Raw genomic sequence first — 21,230 nt, forward strand, 5'->3', positions numbered from 1 at the left:
GATTTTTAAAAGGTTAAATATGAAAAATATTTAAACTTTTAAAAAGTTAAATATGATACATATTATACTGTAGATATACAATAAATATTAAAAATTAAGATGATATAGTTTGAGTTAAAATATCTCGCGACGGGTTATATAGCAAGACGGGTTTTATGATATTTCTATAAATTAAAAAATATCATTAATTTAGTGTTACACAGATAAAACATCATTTCATTATTTTATTAACACTGCGGTATCAGAAAATAAACATATCTAATTAAATTGATTATATGGTTTATTTAACAATTATTATAAGATTATAACATATTTAACCAACAAATACAACTTATAATTTAAATATTTTAGTTATAAATAATTTTGCTCCCACTGTTTACCGCACGTCCTAATCTAGTTTTTATATATCATTTCAGGTTTATGTTTAATTTTTATTTTTTAATGGTAGGTAAGGTATTATCTTAATAAGCCAAATCGGATGATTCGTGGATTATATTAGCCTACTGATTTGATTATGATATTATATTAGATTATGGTTTTTTAAATCAAAACTATTTGATGATGAATATTTATAGTAACTAGTGATTCATTCTGTAGACATTGGTTTAACAATAAAACTTAGGCGAGTAATGACTATATATTTTAACGTTTTAATTGGATTACTAGTTAGTTATTGATGTCTATCTATAGTAATAACAACTTTGAAGTAGACACAAATTTTGTCAAAATACAATCTATCATTGTATCAAACTGATCTTAGCAAAATCCTCGATAGTAGATTTGTCGTCTCAGTCTCACGCGCCTAATCAGAGAAGTGATGAAGTTAATGCGTCAAAACTGGGCGTGTGTTTTAGTTTTTTGTGTCGGTCATGAAGTCGTATTGGACGGTTTAGACTATTTTACATGTTTTGGTACCTAACTCGAGGATATTATAAATTAAACTTCTTTGTTGTCGAACAACATATCGTTTTCTAGACACAAAGCACGTTTTTAAAAATTTCGATTATGGGCTTTCATCAGTGATCAGTGGACCCAATTATGTGTAGATGAAGACAATAATTATTTTTAAAATTTCGAATAAAAAAATGAATGACAAAACATTAAAATTTGTGATAATTGCCCTTGTTTATTTATTTTTAATTATTATTTACATAAGAATATGGACTAATAAATGGACAAAAATATAAACTAACAATTTTGATATAAAAAAAAAAATAATATATGAAATAAAGATGAATGTGATATAAGTAAATGAGATATATAGTAAATAAATGAATAAATTTATGCCAACTATTCTTTTCTGAGGGATATGGTTTAACATAAATAAATGGTTAAATTGGAAAAAAAATGGTTAAATTTTGGCAAAATATCGTAAATGTTTCATCCAACCATATTCTTCTTATCCCTCTAGGCTCTACCTACTCACCTATATATTATCAATTTATCATCACTCCAAAGAATATTGAAATGAAAAGGACTTTTTCAAAAATAACAAATTCTCATTAGTTTAAAACATTAAGTGCTTGGCGCATTTATATATTGCGTGTATGTGTACTGTGTTGTGTGTATGTGTACTATGCTTTGTGATGTAGTATAAACAAATTAAGTTTTAACAGATCATATTATTTTGTCTTTTATACATCTCAATGTATGATACACCTCGTATTCCACGACGACATGTTCCTAAGTTCCACCTTCCAACTCATTCTCTATATTTGGTAAAGTCTACAGCTCAAGACCCTAATCATTAATCCAAAAGAAGAAAATTAATTATAAACTCGAAAACATTACTTAATCAAAAGAAAGCTCTCAACAAATACAAAGAGACATCGAAACAGTGAAATAAGAACATAACAACAACAAACAAAAGAAGAAGCGCCAAACAGCTCTAAAATCAACTCAAAAGATTGGTAACTTGTTCATGAGCCTTGGTTGAGTCCATGTGAAGTAGCTTCTAAGACACAATCCATAGCTTGAAACCCTATTCTCTCTTTCTCCAAATCATAAACTACCTTCACATTCTGTTGCTGAAAACTCCCGAAAACTCCGGCCGGTCCATAATCTCCATCTTCCATGTTTTGAAACAACAAGCATTTCACCACCGAGTCGTCGCTAGGCGCGCTCATTGCGTAAAAACAGTTACCTTGAGGGAGAAGTAAGGTTGCATTGTTCAAAAAATTGAATGTAATTGAAGGAAAGACCAACTTTACATCGTTCTCGAGGCTAGTGAGATTATTGTTAGGACATGGGACTTTGTAGCAGAGATCAAAGCCAGTTCTTGATTCAGTTTCCGTGGCCCTCGGGTATGTGATGATTGATTGGAGAACTGTGCGGAGTTGCGAGTAGAAAGGAACGGGTAAATGTGTGTAAGTCGTACCTGAATCGATCAGCATTCCTCCATTTCCTTGTGAATCAAACTGTCTTAAGGTTAAAGGAACCTGTGTGGGAGTGATATTTGTGCCTATTGTAACTGATTCTAAACCGATGTAGTAACTGTTGGGGTACATTGGAGTATTTAACATGGGAGTAAACTGTAAAGAGTCGGTGAGATCGAACGATAAAGCTGAGGCTCCTAGTATCAATGGGCTTGAGATGTTAGGGTTGTTGACAAACTTGAAAGGCAAGAAACAGTGAGAAAACCCCTTTTCAACAAAGCCTAACTGCGAGGGGAGAGAGAGTATACCTCTTCCAAATCCAGCTATGCCAATAGGTTCACGGTAAGTGGATGCTACACAACCGAAAGAGAACCTTGGGACTTCCCTTGTTCGAGCCTTCAATATATCTCTGGTTAGTATCCCAGAGACAAGACCCCCTTCACCATAAGTATAAGCAAAGGAGGGACAAGGTCGTAAGCAAGTGGACTTGAGAAGCATACTCACAGAGCAGCCAGCAATTGCGCAAGGGTCAAAAGGATTGTCGGAACTATGGACCTCGACGCAGAAGGAACTAGCGCAAGAGGCTCTAAAAGATGAAGATGAATGAAGAGGAGAGAAGATTGATGATGATTTTAGATTGTTGTTCTTGAGATCATAACAATCTATGCAATCAAAACTTAGATTCCCACATGGAACCCAAGTGAGATCACTTCCTGTGTCCATGTACACTTGGACTGCTTGTTGAGGTGTTCCAATGTTCAAAGTTATTAAATAACCATCTCTCACTTCTCTCAAGGGCTCCATTACTACAACATCTAGTGATGATTCTAATGGCTTCTTGATCCTTTCTTGGGGTTGGGATATTGGTGTGGGAAGAGAAACACTTGATTTGGTCAAGGCAAGAACAAGAAAAGAAGATGAGGAGGAACTAGGGTTTTTATGTTGACGTGCTTGGATTTTTTTGGTGGAGTTTAACAGTATTGTGATGATGAGTAGGAAGAGAAACAAAACATTTGTTCTGGTTTCCATCGCTTGCAAAAATGGTGAAAAAGAAGAAGAGATGTAATATGAAAGGTTTGATTTTGTATATGTTTTGTGTGAAGTTAGTTTTGGTATTTAAAGAGACGAATTAGGGTTGAGTAACCCTTATTTAATTAGTTAGCTGTACTTTGAAAGCAAGAAATAGTATATAAATAATGTATTTGATAAACTAAGCCTAATAGCGAGCTTTATATGTACTTTTCATGTGATATTTTAAATTACGTAGTTTTACATTTGATATCACTAGCTTCGAATGGACTGCACTTTGTCTCACGTGGAATAAAGTACTGTTAGATAGCAGTATACCACAAGCTTTTTAATGATCAATAACATAATAATGGGTTTGATTGTTAGTTCTTTTGAACAAAGCAGTAAAAACGGTTGTATAAAGATGGTTAATGAGACGAAGATCAAATATAGTAGAAAAGAAACCTTAGTGAATTTTTAAAGATTTGTTAAATAATAGCGGTAATTAGTAACAAACATTTACATAGTATATTCTTCTATAAAAAATAACACAAATAAGTTAAAATATAAGTAACTGTTAAAAAATAGAGAGTAATATAAATATATATTAAAATTTTAAAAAGTAAAATTAATAAATAATAAATTTTAACAGTCCCCATGATGTCATCATCGTCAAACTGATTTTTTTTTTAATCAGACATGATTTAGGATTTTAACATTCAACTAATCTCTCAGGATAAGTAGTATAACCGTCCAACGAATTGTTACAACTACCTTTTTCTAGCGTTTGAAAACTGCCTTTTTTTTTCTCATGACTTTTCCAACTATTTCTTCTAATCATTTTTTTCTACCCCTTGTTTGATCAATAAACTCTAAAATGATTTATTTATAAATGAAGTTATTGGAAATACCAATCAAACCAAATACTATATATATATATATTAATACTATATATATATACGTAAAAGCTTTTTATTAAAACCCAAAAGTATATATATATATAGATATATATATATATATATAACTATTAACGAAAAGTTAACAGTTTTACGTCTAGAGGAATAATCGAACTATATTCACTTTTGATATAAGGGATCTTCGTCACCTAATTTCAAACTAACGTAATATTAATAGGTTGTAATGTATTGTGAGAAATGTAGAAATACTTATATAAAAAATATAATTGTGTAATAATAATGCAGAAATTAATAGATCCAGAAAATAAGGAAGAGTCAAGAGACGAAAATGAGGACAACAAGGTGATGCTGAGGTGTACATGACTCATCCACTTAACTGTCTAACCGTTAGTTTCCCGCAAATTTGGTTTTTATTTTTATTTAATCAAAGACTAACCAAACAATTTAAAGAGGATTATAAATACAGATAATCATATTTGGTTGGACGTACCAATGAGTGCACCATAAAATGTGTGTACTTACTTGCATTTCGTCCAATTAAAATGTATTTTTGTGGAGCACGTAAGCCGCACCATATATTGTCTTCTTTGCCAATCCAATGTACATACACAAAAATACAAAAACAAACACATTATATTTTTACTTTTGGTTCATTGTCATGACAACTATTTTATAAACGATTCGAACATAAAAGAAAATAAAAACTATTTAATGTATATGATTCCAGAGTTTATAAAACTACACTGATTCAGAGTTTCGTTGCTCTTGGTTAAATATTTACAACAATATACATATATACTAGTTCGTCAAATTTTACCCGTAATTGTAGATAAATCTGTTTCATATAATATTTTTTATCCTATAAAGCACAAGTCACCTGTACAATAACATTAAGCCACATAAATATCTTTTTAAATGAAAATAAATCAACAAAAACTTTAACAACGACTGTGTAAAAAGAGAAAAAAAAAAATTGAATTTGTCGATAAAAAGAAAGAGAAAAAAACTAAACCAATTTAAAGTTTTACAAAAATGTAAAACCTACGATCTAGAGTTCTTTGTTTTCCACGATCCTCAAATAAACTTCCCACTTTCACCACTTCTATCAACTGATCTTTTTCAAATCACCATATATATCACAATTCTCCTCTCAGTTTGACCAAGCCATCACCACTAAATCTGCAAAAACTGAAACTACATTTACGAACCGTCCTTTTTGCTCGACCGCCGAGCCCGACCAACAAAACATCCCATTTCATCCTCACCGCCCTTGAAGCTTCCCACCGTTTTCATCGTCTTCTTTCTTTATTCAGAAGGTGATTCTTTTGTTCACCCACACCTTCTTCAGATTACTATAGAATCTGGAATTAGTTTTGATTTGTAATTTTGAAGGTCGTTTGTCAGTATAATTGCAGGTACGATTGTGGTTGTTTGCGACATGAAGCTTGATTTCACGTGGTGCATAATGCATATATGCTACAAATACATTTGAAGTTCTTCTTTGTTTTGGCGTTATTGGTGAGATAACAATGAATAGTAAAAAATGGCATCATATATATTGCTTGTGGATGATAAGTTGGAAAACATAATTCTAATTATTTATGTTTTTCTGCTGTAGATGATTCGGGAGCACCGAAGGAAAGAGAGGACGTACCAGAGAAAATGGGAGAAATGTGAAGATGAATAATATATATTATTTGATCACAAAACATCATAGTGTAAGTAACATTTATATTTTTGTTGTTCATATACTTACACCAAAAATAAGCAATTAGAAATCTATTTTTATTAACATTTTCAATGAGTCACCATAATTTTTTTTTGTAAAGTACTTAAGGATATATTTACTATATAACAAAGTAATAATTAGTTATATATTATTTGTAATCAAATTATAATTTCGTGCGTATGCACAAGCAAATACTAGTATATATATATTTTAACTAATTACATGAATTTCGCACATGTTTTAAGTACATATCATGCATGCTGATCCCTTTGATCCAATATCATGATATTTTACCTTATATCTGTTATTTATGTAAATTATACGGAAATAAAATACATCAGTTACTTTTTACTGCATTTTAAAATATTTTATTTTTTGGTATAAATTTTGATTATCAAGCAAAGAACTCCTACTTACAGTGATCAAGGTTTCACTCACAACTAAATCATTATCTACGATAATATGCAATGGACATATTTGCATTTAAAATAATTTTTACTAAATTAAAAGAAAATTTTGATATCAGTGACTTTTAATTAACTTTCACAAAGAAAAAAAGACATTTTGAAAAAATTGAAAGAAGACAGAGATAAAGTACACAAACACACATTTCAATAAATTATCTATGTGTTATTTACTTTTGTCAAGCTCCAGTTCCATTAATATGAAAACAACCATAGGTTTTTCTTCCTTAAATCTTAGTTGGGTCATATATTAATCTTAAATTCTTCAGGCTAATCAAACAAGAAGATATACAAATATAAACCAGTGTACACAAATGGAACAACATATGCAAACAAAGATTTATACGAAACCCAAAAAGGAAAATAAAAAATATTTTACAAAGTTGTTCCACCAATCTTCACTCATATCTATGAATCCAGTTGAATCATATCTCATTCCAATTCTATTGTGAGTTAATCTCTTAAAATATGCATATTTGTTTTTGCAAGTATTAAACTTGGTGGCAAATTTTTTTTCCTATAGAACTTGTCTATAATTATTTGTATCCCAGCCTCATAGTTATCTTTGTCATATCATCATGTCTGAGATGCTATCCATGGCTGAGGAAAAAGGAAACTCAGTTTCTATATCGGTTTACGAGGTTTCTCAGGAAACTGTGTATGATCTCTTAGACCAACAAAAGCGAGTGGTTACTGTACTTAGAAGGTGCACAAGGGAAAATTCAATTAAAGGGACTTTCACATGCAAGTCATATTTAGTGTTTTTGGGCATAAAAGTGTTGACGCATGCGTTTTTATTAAGATTTCAATGTTTCTGCTTTTCACAGGTACCTGTCAAGTCCCTTTCAGAATTCCAGAATTTATATTTTGGTCTCAAAAAAACTCACAAGCTGGGTAGTGACCCTCCAGTTATGAGTCATAAAGGTTTGATGATACATGTTACCAGTGGCAAGACCCTCTCAGAATTCAGAAATTATATTTTGGTCTCAAGAAAACTTTGAAGCTGGATAGTGACCCTCCAGTTAGGAGTCATAAAGGTTTGATGATACATGTTACCAGTAGCTTATGTTAATCTTAAATTCTTCAGGCTAATCAAACAAGAAGATATACAAATATAAACCATATGCAATACAACAATCCAAATAAAAGTTACATAAGAAGTGTACACAAATGGGACAACATATTCAAACAAAGATTTATACGAAACCCAAAAAGGAAAATAAAAGAAATACTTTACAAAGTTGTTCCACCAATCTTCACTCATATCTATGAATCCAGTTGAATCATATCTCACTCCAATTCTATTGTGAGTTAATATCTTACAATATTCATATTTGTTTTTGCAAGTATTAAACTTGGTCGCAAATTTTTTTCTTATAGAACTTGTCTATAATTATTTGTATCCCAGCCTCATAGTTATCTTTGTCATATCATCAGACCATCAAACAAAAATAAAAGTATGGGAGATACTTTGTCACATCAGCATATCATCTTGGGTGAGGGATTTGACCTTGTCATTTGCCCGAACCCATGAACACCATCTGATCTCTCTAGGGAAACCTCAAGAAGGGCAGCCTCTGAATTTGATTATATGTTGGTTAACGGTTTGTCTGGGTCTCAAAACGTGTGAAAGATATGATGGAGTCAAGTGCTACGTGATCATGGTTAGATTGATGAGATATGATAAGAGTTAGTGTTTTGGGTTTTATTAATTTGGTTTATTATTTAATTTAATTAATACATTAGGATTGGTGTTCACGTTTAGGTTAATTCTAAGTTGTATCATGGCCTGTATAAATATAGGTTTTATGCTAATGTAAAACCAAGCTCCAACAATTAACCTAATTCTTAATGGGAAAATTGGGTTAAAGGGAAGCTTTTGCCAAAATCATTCCAGTCTGTTACGTTTATTAAAGGTTATAATTACGGGTTAGAAGACAATAACTTTGACCCAAGGCCAGCGCAATAGATTTTGATGGTTAAAGCCATTTTTTTTTTAAGACCTATTATTAAAAAAAGAAAAAAAAACCCAAAAATGACTTTAAGTACGGATCAAACTAGAGAACTCTATGACTATTAGGTGGGATTGACCACTACACCACAACAAACTTTTTGAAAATGATGACATTTATATATTTATTTGATGCCTAAAGCACCAGTTTTACGAGCTTTAGCCATGGGTCGAGCCTTTGACCCGTAATAATTTGGTATCAAGCCAATCGATTCGATGAGAGAGTTTGATAAGATAGCGATAGGGATCGATTCTAACAATTATATACAATAGCGACATAAAAAATTAGAAACTTTGTGTGTGTGATGCGGTGACGTTGTGTTGATTTGGATAAGAATAAAAAAAAAGATGCTTCGTCAGGCTATGTAGTTTTCATATATTGCTTAACTTACAACGTAAAATTTGAATTTTTCCAAAATATGACAGTGTCTATATACGGTAGAAATAACACAGGACAATTTTTTTGTTGGAGAACTACGAGAAATAGAAAATAACCATAGATGAAGCTTTTAATTGAGTGATGTACGACATGGTGTTTGTAGGGAAACGAGAGGGAGTTTGGTTTAGCCATCCTGACAATGTCTAAGATGCTATCCATGGCTGAGGAAAAAGGAAACTCAGTTTCTGTATCGGTTTACGAGGTTTCTCAGGAAACTGTGTATGATCTCTTAGACCAACAGAAGCGAGTGGTTAGTGTACTAGAAGGTGCACAAGGGAAAATTCAATTAAAGGGACTTTCATAGGCAAGTCATATTTAGTGTTCCTGAGCATAAAAGTGTTGATGCATGCGTTTTTATTAAGATTTCAAAGTTTTTGCTTTTCACAGGTACCTGTCAAGTCTCCCTCAGAATTCCAGTGTCAAATCTCCCTCAGAATTCCAGAATTTATATTTTGGTCTCAAGAAAACTCAGAAGCTGGGTAGTGACCCTCCAGTTAGGAGTCATAAGACCATATACAATGGGGTAGTTGAATAAAAAATTCAACTGTTTAATCACTACAATGAGATTGTTGAATTAGATGTTGAATACAAGTAGATTAATTGGTGTTGAAAACATTCAACATGTTGAATAAAAAAAAGAGGAACCGATGCTGACAGGTGGCAAGTTTTGAGAGGCTGTCAGTTTTTTTCTTTTTTTTTTAGTGAAGATTTGTGAGAGGATGATAATTGCGGTCATTTTATTGGCGATTGAGATTTTGGAGATTATTTTCTCAACTTATATTTTTAAGATCAGTTATTGTATAATAAAAAGTTTTTTTCTAAAATAATTTTCATATCAAAATTTATTATTTTATGAACTTTATAAATAGAGATTTGGTTCATTTTATTTGGACAAAAAAAAATTCATTCCTACTATAATTTTCTAGTTATTATCTAATAAACTCTTATTTATTTCTTAAATTAGTTAGAAATATAAAATAAAATAAAAAAATCAATTTTTTAAAAAAATAATGTAATTTATATTACTTGTATTTTTCTTTAGTTTCAATTATTGTTATCAATATGTAGTTATTAAATTATATAAATAATAAAAATATAAAGTAAAAATGGTGGGGTAGGATGTTGAATTTTATTAAATAAAACTATTGGAGAGGTTAAAATTGAATAGAGTGTTGAATGATTAGGTGGAAGAGAGAAGATGATGTTGAGTGTTAAAAATTGAGGTGGAAGATGTTGAATGTTTTAACCGATGTACATGGTCTAAAGGTTTGATGATACATGTTACCAGTTAGAAGGCCCTCTCAGAATTCTAGAATTTATATTTTAGTTTCAAGAAAACTCAAAAGCTGGGTAGTAACCCCCCAGTTAGGAGTCATAAAGGTTTGATATACATGTTACCAGTAGCTTATGTTAATCTTAAATTCTTCAGGCTAATCAATATACAAATATAAACCAGATGCAATACAACAATCCAAATAAAAGTTACATAAGAAGTGTACACAAATGGAACAACATATGCAAACAAAGATTTATACGAAACCCAAAAAGGAAAATAAAGGAAACACTTTACAAAGTTGTTCCACCAATCTTCACTCATATATATGAATCCAGTTGAATCATATCTTACTCCAATTCTATTGTGAGTTAATCTCTTAAAATATTCATATTTGTTTTTGCAAGTATTAAACTTGGTCGCAAATCTTTTTCGTAGAACTTGTCTATAATTATTTGTATCCCAGCCTCATAGTTATCTTTGTCGTATCATCAGACCATCAAACAAAAATAAAAGTATGGGAGATACTTTGTCACATCAGCATATCATCTTTGTCACATGTTATATTCTGTGTACGCATCCCTGTTTTAAAAATCCTCGCCTAGCACCCATTACGTCCCGTAAAATCATTAGGTCCAACCTCTCTGCCTCAATTAATGACTAATCTCCGTCTAACATCAATTGTTCAATAATACCTGTCTAATTTGATTTTAATCTGTCTAACCCGATTACCTTCCACTTAATTTTATGTATACCAATTATTTTTGGAACTAAATATAAATCAGACATATATATTTTGTTATTTTAACATTTAAATTAAGAGTTTATGATGTTTTACAATAATTAATGTATAAAATTTTAATAAAAATCATAATTATAAAAACAATACTATCACTACAAGAAAACAGTTGATTTGCGATGGAAGAATACATCGCAAATCCCTCGCAAATCGACAATAGCAAGGGATTTGCGAGACACAACCGTTCCTCGCAAATCGCGTCTCGCAAAATCGGTAACATCGTAAATCCCTCGTAAATCTCACTCAAATTGCGAGAGAATAATTTTATCGCAAGCGACACGCAATTTGCGAGGGACTACCTTCCTCGCGGATGTAACGCACATTGTGAGATATTGTTTTTCTCGCAAACGACACGCAATTTACGAGGGATTTTTTACTCGCAACTATGAAGCAATTTGCAACGAATTTGTCTCTAGCAAATACATTGCAACGTTGCCGTAGTACATCCCTCACAAATTGTTGTGCATAAATTAAAAAAAAAAACAGAATTGATATTTAATTTAAATCATTATGTTTGATAATTTTGTTGTGAATTTAAAATCGACAAATAAAATTCTAAATAAAATAAAGAACGGAATTGAAAATCGAGAAATAAATTTCTAAATAAAATAAAACATAAATATTACAAAAAGAAGTTGTGTTTTAGTTTTTCCCTCACAGGGGATATAGTCAGCGAAAAAAAGAGTTTTTAAAAGGATTGAGAGAGAGAGGTCACGTTTCTGGTCCCAGTTTGACTACCAGTTGCTCCCGTTTCACTGGTGGTGCCATCTGGGTTGGTGCCATCTGGGATAGTGCCCTCTGGGTTGGTGCCTTCTGGGTTGGTCGCCTTTTGGTTGGTCAGGTTCCGGAACTTGGCAGTAAACTCAGGATCTTTTTCGGCGAGGTAGTCGAAGTATGCATCGTAGTTATGCATTCTTTGTGTCTGGGTTTGGATAAACTCCTCAGCTGCAGCAAGTTTCTGAGCCAATATAACCGGATCATTAGCTGGAGACGGAGGTGGTGGACCGCTACTAGTAGAGAACGCTTCAAACTGCAGCGAACCAACCCCAAAAATCCTGTTTTTCTTCTTCGGAGCAACCTAACAACAAAACAACAAACAAAATCGCGAGTTATCACATACAAAACAATCGAACATATCACAAAACAATTGCAAGTTATGACATACAAAAGATGCACAAGTTATAACATACAAAACCATCAAAGATATCACATACACAAGAATCACAAATTATCACAAACATAACAATGGCAACAGTTCAACCATAGAGTATTTAAAACCAACAGTTCAAAACAATGATAACAGTTCAACAGTTCAAACAAAACAATCGCAAGATATCACAAAATCAATAGAAATACAATCATTAGTAAACTTAACAACACAGTTCAACCATTAGTTCAAAATACAGTATTTAAAAAACCAACAAAACTTCAAATTTGAAACTTACCTCAGTGTAAATTTTGTTTTTGATATGAATGGGCACTCCACCAGAAGCAGAACTCTCTCCATTATCCCTTGTACACAGCTCATATTCTAACTCTTGAATCTTGGACGACACCTCATTGAACACGGACTCGGACTTGCCATCAGTAAATGAGCCATTCGGTTTTCGATGAGTGTCTTCTAAGATTCGTAGGAAATCCGGAGTTAGCTCACCAGTGATCTCAGACTTGAAAAAAAAAAGACATTGATTAGTTATAACAAATAAAAGAGTTCAGAAGGCATAATTATAAGAAAAAAAAAACTTAACGAACTTACATGCTTTCGAGCACGGGCTTTAAACGACGTTTGACCTGAACGGTGCTTGTATATTCTGGTGCCATCCGGATCATGATAGGGAGCATTCCGACTGTGGTTGCTCTTGATTTCTGATTTTGGATCAAGCCAATACCGAACAAGACCAACCCATACTTGAGGATCAATCCACCGTGGTTTTGCCTCATCACCTTTAAGCTTCCACTTTAACTTCCACCGTGACACTTGATCACACATCATGTCCTTCAACTTTTCCTCAAACTCTTGCCTCACTCTATCTTTTATGCAACGGTCCCAATTGTATATTTGCTTGCAAAAAAAAAAAAAGGATTAGTCTATATTTAATTAAGGTAAAGAAAATATATTGTAAATAGCAAACAAAGAGACTTTAACTGAAATGCATCGGTACGATCCATACAATAAGGACATGATAATCTTCCGTGTGTTGTCCACCCAGATAACATTTCGTACGCAGGAAAGTCACTAATCGTCCACATTAGCACTGCCCGCATATTGAAATTCTGTTTTCGCGACGAATCAAACGTCTGAACACCTTCATACCACAATTGCTTCAGCTCATGAATCAGAGGTTGCAGAAGATATCTAGATTTCGCTTCGGATGCTTTGGACCTGGTACCAAAATACTCAAGAACATAAATTCGCTTTGCATACACATATATAGAGGAAGATTGTATGGCGTCAATGTAACATGCCATAATGAATACTGCCTCCCTGACATACCAAATGGACTAAAACCATCTGTACACAACCCAAGATAAACATTCCTACACTCTTGAGCAAAGTCTGGATATACCGATTGAAAACGTTTCCACGCCTTTGCATCAGATGGGTGTGTAATTTCTCCTTCTTGAGTAGAATGTTTTGCATGCCATCTCATTGCCGCTGCAGTCCGTTTTGATTGGTACAGTCGTTTCAATCTATCAGCAACAGGCAAGTACCACATACGTTTATATGGCACTCGCGTCCTTCCTTGAGTAGGCTGATATCTCGGCTTCCCGCAAAACTGACATTCCTGCAACTTAGCATCATCTTTCCAAAAAATCATGCAATAGTCAACGCACACATCAATCATTTCAGATGGTAATCCAAGACTCGCAACCAACTTCTGTATTTCATAGTAGTTCTCAGCCGAGACATTATCAGCTGGCAAATACTCTTTAATGAGTTCAGCCCAAGAATCCATGCAATTCTCACTTAAGTTATTATCAGCTTTAATTGTCATCATCCTATATGCCAATGATAACTTAGAATGCCCTTCTCTACATCCATCGTAGATAGGTTAATTTGCAGCATCTAACATAGCATAAAAACGTTGAGCATCTACGTTGGGTTCTTTTGTATTATTCTCAGGAAATGCAGTAGTAGTTTCATGAAATGCATCATTAACCATATCATAAAATCTATTTTCCTCATTATACCCATAAAAACCAAATTGATCAGATTCTTGATGCCCATAATTACTAGGTTGATCAACAAGATAATTCATACTACTACTTCTAACATTACTGCTACAACCCTCTCCATGACGAAACCATACATATTAATTTGGCATAAATCATCTATTATAAAGATGCTTCTTCACTAGATTAAATTCCAAATATTTATCGTTGCAACAATTAGGACATGGACAAAATATTGTACCGTTTTCACGAGCAAAGTCTTGGTTTGTCGCCTGGTACATGAAAGCGCACAACCCATCATAAAACTCTCTCGTCACATCACCGGTCTCTGGATCTCTATGATTGTACATTCACTGTCGCATTGTGTATATCTCATGCTGCCCGCCTCCAAACATTATTATAGAATTTAAAAGTTTTTAGGTTTTTTTTTTTCAGCCTTTTTTTCTTTCACAAGATTTTTTTTGGTAATAAAAGTGTTTTTGTTGCAAGTGTTTGGTGTTGTGGTTTCCATGGATCATGAACTTGCTATTTATAGGCTTACTAAAAATAAATGTTATGGATTTGCTAGGAAAATTTGCAAGGGATTTGTGAGAGATATTTAAAAATTTTATTTTCTTGCAAGGGATTTGCGACTGTTTTACCGACTAAACAGTTACACTCGGGGAAAACGTGGCTTAGTAAAGATGGTGTCTTCGCCTTCTGACTGACCTGCATTCAAGATTTATTTGGACGAGATTGAAGTGGATAAGGATGAATTCCTCTCTTTTTCCGTAGTTTTAATCCCTAGATTGTAGAATGGTAAAGCGGATAATCTGGAGTGTTGTGCTTGAGTAGTTTCGCATCAAATTATCTATATAAATAATTTTACTTCTAATTAGCTTGATTGAACTATCTTGTACTTTTTGAAAGAAAAAAAAACATTTAGAATTTTGTTTTGATATAAGTATCTGGGGTTTTAATTTTGTTTTGAACGGGATATACGCTGATATATCTACATTCTACCAACCAAAAAAAAAAACTGCACTCTATATAGAAATCAAATAGCAAATTTGAAGTAAATCATTCAATTAAATTATGAATCAACTACTGTGAGAAATTTTAAGAACCCAAAGAAACACACATACATTTTGGTCAATATTAGTAAGAAAAGGAAGACTTCAAGGACCTACTAGTAATTTATATCCTTCGGTCGCCTGAAAATCACAAACGGTACGGAAGGTTTAGGTTCTGAGCGATGGAACCTTACAAAACCAGGAGAAGATGGAGGACTCAATCGCCTTATAATCCGTAATTTCATGGTAAAATTCAATTCTTTCGATGAGGATTTGTTAAAGAAAGATCACTATTTTTCCTCTGGGTTTTAGGATTGGTGTGTTTGATATACCTTTAATTTGTTAGGTTGCAATGATGTTTTCCAGATTCTTGAAAAAAATAGAAAGAATTGCTCAATTCGATATCTGCAATGCTCATAAAAACCAGGTTTCAAGGTCCAAACTTTATAATGTTTACAGTACAGTGAGATGTTATCAGAATGGTAGATTTGTCTGTTCTTCACGGCATTGGTCTCAATCACCAACAAGGGTTTTCGGGAATAGGGTTTCTAAAGCAATGAAGAACGAAGCTCAAAAAGCTCTCTTTGATTATTTGCATTATACTAGAACTCTTAGTTTTATTGATGCAGAGCATATAAGTAAGAATTCCCCTAGTTTTGTTTTGGTTTTGTTGTCCAAGATTGATGATACTCGTAAAGAGGATATATCCCGTTCGTTGGCCAAGTTTCTAAGGTACAATCCCATCAACGAGTTTGAACCCTTTTTCGAGAGTTTGGGTTTGCGTCCATCTGAGATATCGTGTTTCCTTCGGCGTGACTTGGTGCTTTTGAGTGATGATGGTGTCATGTTTGAGAACTTTCATGTTCTTTGCCATTATGGGATTCCTCGTGGCAAGATTGGTCGGATGTATAAAGAAGCAAGAGAGATTTTTGGATACGAGGATGGAGTTTTGGCTTCGAAACTTGAAGCTTATGAGAGCTTGGTTCTTAGTAAGACTACAGTTATTAAGCTTGTTACTTATTGCCCGTTGCTTCTTGTTGGTGGCATTGATGGTGAGTTTGTTTCCGTGGTGAATAAGTTGAAGAGGTTAAACATAGGATGTGATTGGCTTGCTCGTTATTTGTCTGAGAGGAAAACATATAACTGGCGTCGGATTCTTGAGACAATGGAGCTTCTTGATAAGGTTGGGTTTAAAGAGGAAAAGTTGAGTAGTCTGTTGAAAGCATATCCAGATTTGGTGGGTGAAACTGCTGGCAATAAAGCTTATATGATGTTTGAAAAGTTCCATAAAGTACTTGGACTTGAGATGAATGAAATAGATAAATTAGTGATAGACAACCCAGAGATGCTATTAGAGAAATCTGTAAAAAGAATTTTGGAGGCGTTGAAGTTCTTGAGACGTATCAAAATGGAAAAGCAGTTTATCGTTAGTTTTTTACTGTGTCACATGAAGCTTATCTGTTCATCATCTCTGATAGGAACTAGAGCTGTTTGGAATAGATCGAAAATCGGAAGAGACGAGTTATGTCAGATTATAAAAGGAGAGCCTTTGAAATTGTTCAGTTTAGCTTGTAAACTTAATAATAGTAGGATTGAACTTGATTCACTGGATTCGAGGAATGCAGAGAAGACGGCATTCTTGTTGAAGCTAGGGTATGTAGAGAATTCTGATGAGATGGTGAGGGCTCTGAAAAAGTTCCAAGGGAGGGGAGATGAGCTGCAGGAGAGATTCGATTGCTTTGTAAAAGCTGGTTTGGACTATAATGTTGTTACTCAGCTAGTTAAGCGGGCTCCTCATATACTTAACCGGCCGAAAGATATCATAGAAAAGAAGATCAATATGCTAACAGATTATTTGGGTTATCCAATTGAATCCCTGATAGAGTCCCCAACATATTTGTGTTATAGTTTGGAGAGAATACATCAGAGGTTCTCAATGTACATTTGGTTGAGGAAAAGAGATGCAGTTATTCCAAGGCTGACACTAGGCACTATTGTTGGCATTTCTAATACCTTGTTTGTGTCATACGTTGTCCGTACCCACCCTCAAGGTCCAGCTAATTGGGAAAATATAAAGAAAGCATCTTACCTGAAGTGAAGTTAACTGGTCAGTTCAATTATTTAACCTAATCTTCAATCTGGTGCAGATGTCTGTTGATCTATAACATTGTCTCATTGCTGTGCTCACAGTCAGTTACTTTAGTCTGGCATTTTTCAGTGCGGTGGGGAGGATCAGAGAATATGTCGATGCATAGAAGTATTTCCGCCTTTGAAATTGGTGGTAACTCTATTCATCAGTCTAGTGATATGAATTCCACACAAATGGACAAGGAAGGACTTGGAGAAAGCTGAAACAACAAAGACTCTCCATAATGTTGATATGCTATATGCTATTTTGAATTCAGCGAAGTGATTCTTAGACGGGACTGAACATATTGATAAATTGGAAAGGGACAGTCGTTCATTGATACATTATTCTTCGATCACTTTCCGGAGTTGGAAAGGCACACTTGACGTCTGATGCAGCTTAAAATGCTTTCTTTGTTGAAAGAGGCAGTATTGGTCAGACAAGCCCCCTATACCAAAGAGATCAGCTAACATCTACATACTGGGACATACCTGTGACAGTTCTATTCAGAATGCATTATTACAGGTTTTTTGGAACAATGGGTTTTGTCCTTTACTCTTTAGCCACCATAGTCTTATCTGCTGTAACTATGTAAAGATGGCTATGACAAATGATCATTTTTTTTTGTGTGTCTTTGTCTGTTTAAGTTTCAGCTATCTGAGAAGTTTTTGTAAATTACCTAAATAAATATATCTTTGTATAGAAAACAAAGATTGCATATGGTTAGAATGGTCTGGGTTAATGAGCACTCCTAATCTTACTGCTTTACATTTAACTATCTTTTTATTAAAACTGAACCTAAAGCATCTGTATATAATCTAAAATAACACCCAAAAAGAAGAACCCTTTTAAGAAAGATATCTAATTACATTTAACTTATGGTGCATATTCATGTTGTGTTCTTCAGATGTCTTTTATGGAAGAAGAAGGAGAAGATGAAGTAGAAAGACAAGACCGTGCAATCTTAGACTCTTTGTCTTTGCTATACGCCTTTTGCACATCATCCTTAAGCTCTCTATATCTCATTCTCTTCAATCTTCTTTCTTGTGTAGATCCCTTCTCGATACGTAAATCATCGAGGATGTCTTCGTCTATGTACTCATCCATGTACCTATCTAGAACCTCTGAGCCATATGGAAAAAATCTCCGACCAGTCTCAACTGCATCGTGTAATGGTTAATGAAGTTAGTCAATATAAAAAGAGCAGCAGAAGAAGAAGAAGAAGAGTAAACTCACAAAAAGCTAACCTGTTTTCATCAGAGCCTCCATACGGGTAAGAAGTCTTTTGGTTAGCATATGAGGTGTTTCGTTTAAATCGACCTGACTCAAGTTTCCCGTTAACCCATTCGAAGGCGGTGGCAGACCTGTGAACTCACTTGTACCTTCTACATTACCAATGTCCATAGCCACTTTAGCTTCCGTTGGAAAAAACAACTGAGCAAGCCCCACTGCAAAAGGTTGTGATGCTTTAACAAATATTTATCGTAAAGATACAGAAGATTTTAACAACTTTTAGTCAAATTACCTCTCTTTTCTAGGTACAACAGTCTCATTTGGAGATCTTCAGGCATAGAAAGGGAACACATTGGTGTATCAAGCACCATCGGCTTCTTTCTGATTTCTCTTTCCAAGATGTCAATGCATAACCGTGCTTTACTAGATTCACGCCCTTTCGCTGTTTTGGTTTGATAGTCCTTTGGATTTGTCAGTCTTCTCAATATATTAACCGCACTGCGTCCATCAGAAGTGAAGTCAGATGCATTGGCGCCTTTTTCGATAAGTGATATAATGATCGATGGCTCTCTACGCATTGCAGCAAAATGAAGAACCGTGTAACCCCGGGAGTTCCTGTGATTTACATCACCCATACCAAGAGCAAGAATCTCAGCAACAACTTTTGGATCACTATACACCACGGAGTAATGCAGACCATTGGCTTGATCTAGAGTGATATCTGATTCAGTTAAAAGAAGCTTCACAAGCTCAACATCATCTGAATCCAACGCCTTGAGAATTTTTCCGATTCTCCCAAGGAATTTCTCTGAAACCTTGCTCTCTCCTCCGTCTTGTGGAAACTTGAGTCGAATCTGTTTAATCTTCTCTGCTACTTCGAAAGGAACCTCTTTTTCGATACAGAACCTGTAAAGATCTGACCTCGCCACTCTCTCGATACACTGATCAAGTAAGTCAGTCAAGTTACAATTGAAAGCAACCATAAGAATGGGAAGAACATTCTCAACAAGGGTCTTCTCCACAAAGTTACAAAGCCGCCTCTGCAAACACACAAACATAAAGCACAAACCTTTAAGCTCTCATTGAGGTCTATAAATCAAGAAACAAAGAGAGAGAGAGAGAGAGAGAGAGAGAGAGAGAGAGAGAGAGAGAGAGAGAGAGAGAGAGAGAGAGTAACATAATTTTCACCACACCTGAAAAGATGAAACTAGCTCAGGCACTTGGAGAACAGATGAAGCATACATCAACTGAACAACAAAATCAATGGCGGGTCGACAAGAATCATGAGCACAAACTGGATCAACACAAGTCGAAGCCTCCAAAGGAAATGGCTTTAATCTGCCAGTGTAGATATAACTCAACAAGTACAAGAAAGCATCATGACCAACAGCTCCATAAGGCAACATCTCTTTCAACTGGTACTTTGGTTTCTCAGTTTTCGAAATTTTCTTTTCTTTCTTGAACAATTCTTGGAAAAACTTACTTCTTGCAGCTAAAATGCATCTATGAACACCAACAGGAACACCATCAACAATGACCTCCGCATCGCTGTAATCACAATCCGGATTACTAAGAAGCTGCTCAAGATTGGAGCTGAGTTTGCTTAGACTAACAACTTCAGGGTTGGAAGCTGAGCTTGATGGGAAATGATTAGACCCAATAGAACCATAAGAGAAATGAGAAGATGTGAAACTCAAAGATGATGATGGCTCAGTCAAAGTAGCCATTTTATTCCCCTTCTGTTTTGCAGAATTATCAACCAAATCAAAAGCTCTGCTTTTGTTGTTGTTGCATGGAGGATCAAAGATCACACAAGTCTCAAGGAACAAAAGCCCTAAATTCACATTTCTAAGAGGGAAATAACCAAACCCAGAACCAAAAGGGTGAAAATTGTGAACTTGGAGAACTGAGTTATGAAACTATAGAAACAAAATCGAATTTTTCAGACAGAACATTACTCTGAATCAATGTCCTGACCTAAACAGAGAGTCAGAAGGAAAGGTGAAAACTTTAAAGAAAGAATCAAACAAAATTGGGAGAAACCAAAAGAGAATTAAAAAAAAAACCCCTATAAGAATCTGAGAAAACGAAGGAATTAGAGACTGAGATCTGCACAATCGTAAAAAGATAAGATCAGAGGAGAAGGAAAAAGTTATATGGAAGAAAGAACGAAATTGAGATCTATCAAAAGAAAAAAAAAAAAAAAAAAAAAAAAAAAAAGATAGAGAATTTTGAGGAAAAGGCAAGGAAGGAAGTGATATGTAAAAGATGATGAAATTGAGAACAAACAAGACACAACAGGTGCAACTGATGGTGAAAGAAAGAGACAGCTTCAATGTGAAGTTGAGGAAGGAAGGAAACAAACTATATAATATACATACTAATCTCTTACATTATTATTAATAATGTGACTTTAAGCATTTAGATTAAAAACATGGTCTAATATATAAACAAAGACTTGAATATGAAAGTTGACAAATAGAAAACAAAGACTAGAAAGAAAAAGGGATACGTGTGTGAGACTGTGTGGTGCCAAAGGTTCTCCGTGTATCATGACGCCACACACTAACATTTTCTACAATATTTCTCTAATTTTAATATAGTTTTAAGTTTTAAAAATTTAAACAA

At 34.0% G+C, this 21,230-nt stretch overlaps 3 protein-coding genes and 1 long non-coding RNA gene across 6 annotated transcripts; 2 read left to right on the forward strand and 2 right to left on the reverse strand.

Annotated features, from left to right (window-relative positions):
• Positions 1 to 1,766: 1,766 nt before the first annotated feature.
• LOC104724909 (putative aspartyl protease At4g16563) lies at positions 1,767 to 3,459 on the reverse strand. The gene has a single exon (XM_010443478.3). It carries the CDS (start codon positions 3,402 to 3,404, stop codon positions 1,920 to 1,922), a length of 1,485 nt encoding a protein of 494 aa, XP_010441780.1. The 5' UTR covers positions 3,405 to 3,459; the 3' UTR covers positions 1,767 to 1,919.
• A 1,859-nt stretch (positions 3,460 to 5,318) lies between these two features.
• Positions 5,319 to 8,448, forward strand: LOC147934783 (uncharacterized). 2 transcript variants are annotated; one of them, XR_015570385.1, is made up of 4 exons: positions 5,319 to 5,616; positions 5,705 to 5,818; positions 5,919 to 6,018; positions 7,321 to 8,448. It is a non-coding gene; the product is annotated as an uncharacterized LOC147934783 (long non-coding RNA). The 2 variants fall into 2 exon arrangements; XR_015570386.1 differs by having other exon boundaries at positions 5,716 to 5,818; positions 7,321 to 7,641.
• A 6,802-nt stretch (positions 8,449 to 15,250) lies between these two features.
• LOC104724912 (transcription termination factor MTEF18, mitochondrial) lies at positions 15,251 to 18,080 on the forward strand. 2 transcript variants are annotated; one of them, XM_010443483.3, is made up of 3 exons: positions 15,251 to 15,487; positions 15,588 to 17,348; positions 17,445 to 18,080. In XM_010443483.3, the coding sequence occupies exons 1-2, from the start codon at positions 15,485 to 15,487 to the stop codon at positions 17,337 to 17,339; spliced, it is 1,755 nt and encodes a 584-aa protein (XP_010441785.1). In that variant the 5' UTR covers positions 15,251 to 15,484; the 3' UTR covers positions 17,340 to 17,348; positions 17,445 to 18,080. The 2 variants fall into 2 exon arrangements, with proteins under 2 accessions (XP_010441785.1, XP_010441784.1); XM_010443482.3 differs by having other exon boundaries at positions 15,349 to 15,487; positions 17,432 to 18,080.
• Positions 18,081 to 18,133: 53 nt separating this feature from the next.
• On the reverse strand, positions 18,134 to 20,822 carry LOC104724911 (regulatory protein NPR3). The gene is made up of 4 exons (XM_010443480.3): positions 19,796 to 20,822; positions 18,895 to 19,642; positions 18,617 to 18,817; positions 18,134 to 18,529 (listed from the first exon to the last, which is right to left on the reverse strand). Exons 1-4 carry the CDS (start codon positions 20,327 to 20,329, stop codon positions 18,273 to 18,275), a joined length of 1,740 nt encoding a protein of 579 aa, XP_010441782.1. The 5' UTR covers positions 20,330 to 20,822; the 3' UTR covers positions 18,134 to 18,272.
• Between the last annotated feature and the right edge of the window lie 408 nt (positions 20,823 to 21,230).

The sequence above is a fragment of the Camelina sativa genome, chromosome 11 (assembly GCF_030686135.1).
Source record: "Camelina sativa cultivar CO46 ecotype springtype chromosome 11, ASM3068613v1".
Classification (NCBI taxonomy): Eukaryota; Viridiplantae; Streptophyta; class Magnoliopsida; order Brassicales; family Brassicaceae; genus Camelina; species Camelina sativa.

Excerpts from the sequence above, each read along its gene's own strand:
- LOC104724909 (XM_010443478.3), bottom strand. The coding sequence starts at position 3,404 with ATGGAAACCAGAACAAATGTTTTGTTTCTCTTCCTACTCATCATCACA.
- LOC104724911 (XM_010443480.3), bottom strand. The coding sequence starts at position 20,329 with ATGGCTACTTTGACTGAGCCATCATCATCTTTGAGTTTCACATCTTCT. Across the intron at positions 19,643-19,795 it reads AGCTAGTTTCATCTTTTCAG|AGGCGGCTTTGTAACTTTGT; the intron begins GTGTGGTGAAAA and ends GTGTGTTTGCAG. Across the intron at positions 18,818-18,894 it reads GTTGTACCTAGAAAAGAGAG|TGGGGCTTGCTCAGTTGTTT; the intron begins GTAATTTGACTA and ends AACCTTTTGCAG.